At 47.8% G+C, this 1,667-nt stretch overlaps 1 protein-coding gene across 1 annotated transcript; it reads left to right on the forward strand.

Annotated features, from left to right (window-relative positions):
• The first annotated feature begins 901 nt into the window (after positions 1-901).
• LOC116900198 (jupiter microtubule associated homolog 1-like) lies at positions 902-1,449 on the forward strand. The gene has a single exon (XM_032901958.1). It carries the CDS (start codon positions 994-996, stop codon positions 1,447-1,449), a length of 456 nt encoding a protein of 151 aa, XP_032757849.1. The 5' UTR covers positions 902-993.
• Positions 1,450-1,667: the final 218 nt, after the last annotated feature.

Here is a 1,667-nt window from a genome sequence, read left to right on the forward strand (position 1 = left end):
GACAAAAAAAATCCAAGACCTGCCTGGGACACACCAGAGACACTACTTTCTCTACTGCTGTCCATGCGCAAATGCTGATATTTCTGTGTTTTCTTTCTCCCCTCCCATAGAACGCAGCCACTATCCACTGAGGTTAGGATCTCAAATTCACCCTGGGTTACAAGGATGAGCTCATGTGTCATACCACCGGGTCCCAAGCAAAGCCCCCACCTAAAACGTACCCATGCCACATTCCCCAGGGTTTCTGTGTCTTCGGTTTAAGCTGGCCCTTCTGATATTTTTAGATTTGAACTCATGCCTAGGAACAGGAGTTTTTGCAAAGATGAAATAAAAAATTCTTTTAATTAAAAGCAGATGACAGATATAACTCAGTCACTGAAAGCAATCAGAGCATCTCCTCCTCCGACCATGATTCACTGAGAAGCAAGGGTTCTAACTAAGTTTCACTGTCTTTTCCAGAAGATATACTTTGTCTGAGCTGCCTAAGGGTTCCACCAGGAAGCCATGCTTGCTATTCTTGCTTTGCCATTCACCCTTGCAGAGTGAAGGTGGGGCAGGGCCAGAAGGGAATCTCTGTGTTGATCTTCATGTTATCAGAGAGCCTGGGGATGAGGGGAGGGGTTCAGGCCAAGGAGGTGACTGCTTGATGTTTTCTTTGAGATTTTTTGTTGTTGTTGTTGTTGTTGTTGTTGTTGTTGTTTGGGGTTTTGTTTTGTTTCTTGTAGATTTATTTATTTTTATTTTATGTGTATGGGTGTCTTTTCCTGCATGTGTCTGTGCGCCTCATGTGTGCAGTGCCCAGGAAGGCCATAAGACAGCATCAGATTTCCTGGAACTGGAATTATAAAACAGTCATGAGCAGCCATTAGAGTTCTAGGAATCGGGCAGAAGCACATGGAGCCTGGCTGTTTGAGCTTGTAGAGTCATCTTCGTCGGTTGGTCCCAGTTCCCCCTCAGCGTTTTCAGGGCCAGCCTACCTCGACCCTTTGCGCCATGACCACTACCACCACCTTCAAGGGTGTGGTCCCTAACAGCAGCTCCCAGGTTTTGCGGCCTCCAGGTGGTGGGCCCATTTTTTCATTAGGCTTTGATGAGCCAACAGAACAGCCTGTGAGGAAGAACAAGATGGCTTCTAACATGTTTGGGACACCTGAAGAAAACCCCCCATCTTGGGCCAAGTCAGCAGGTGCCAAGTCTAGTGGTGGCAGGGAAGATTCGGAGTGGCCTGGAACACAGAGAAGTAACTCTTCTGAAGCAAGCTCTGGAGATTTCTTAGACCTCAAGGGAGGAGGTGATATGCGTGAAAATGTGGACATAGACTTCCAAGCCAACCTGGCACGGACGGAAGAGAAGCCGGTGCCCGCTGCTCCTGTGCCCAGCCCAGCGGCTCCGGCACCAGCGCCATCCAGGAGAAACCCGCCCCCGGCGGCAAGCCTGGTCTTGGGTTAACCTCTTCTGTTGGAACTCTGTCCTTCTGTTTGTTTGTTTTTTCCGTGCTTGTGAGCTGCACAATGTGAGCCTGACTGTACATCTTTCAGATTTGTTTCATTAAAAAAGAAGCACTTTTTTAAAAAAGAGTTCTAGGAATCAAACTTAGGCCATAACTACTGAGCTGTTTCTCCAGCCCCTGACCAAGCTTGATGAGAACCTAGTTTTACCTTCCAGCT

The sequence above is a fragment of the Rattus rattus genome, chromosome 5 (genome assembly GCF_011064425.1).
Source record: "Rattus rattus isolate New Zealand chromosome 5, Rrattus_CSIRO_v1, whole genome shotgun sequence".
Lineage (NCBI taxonomy): Eukaryota > Metazoa > Chordata > Mammalia > Rodentia > Muridae > Rattus > Rattus rattus.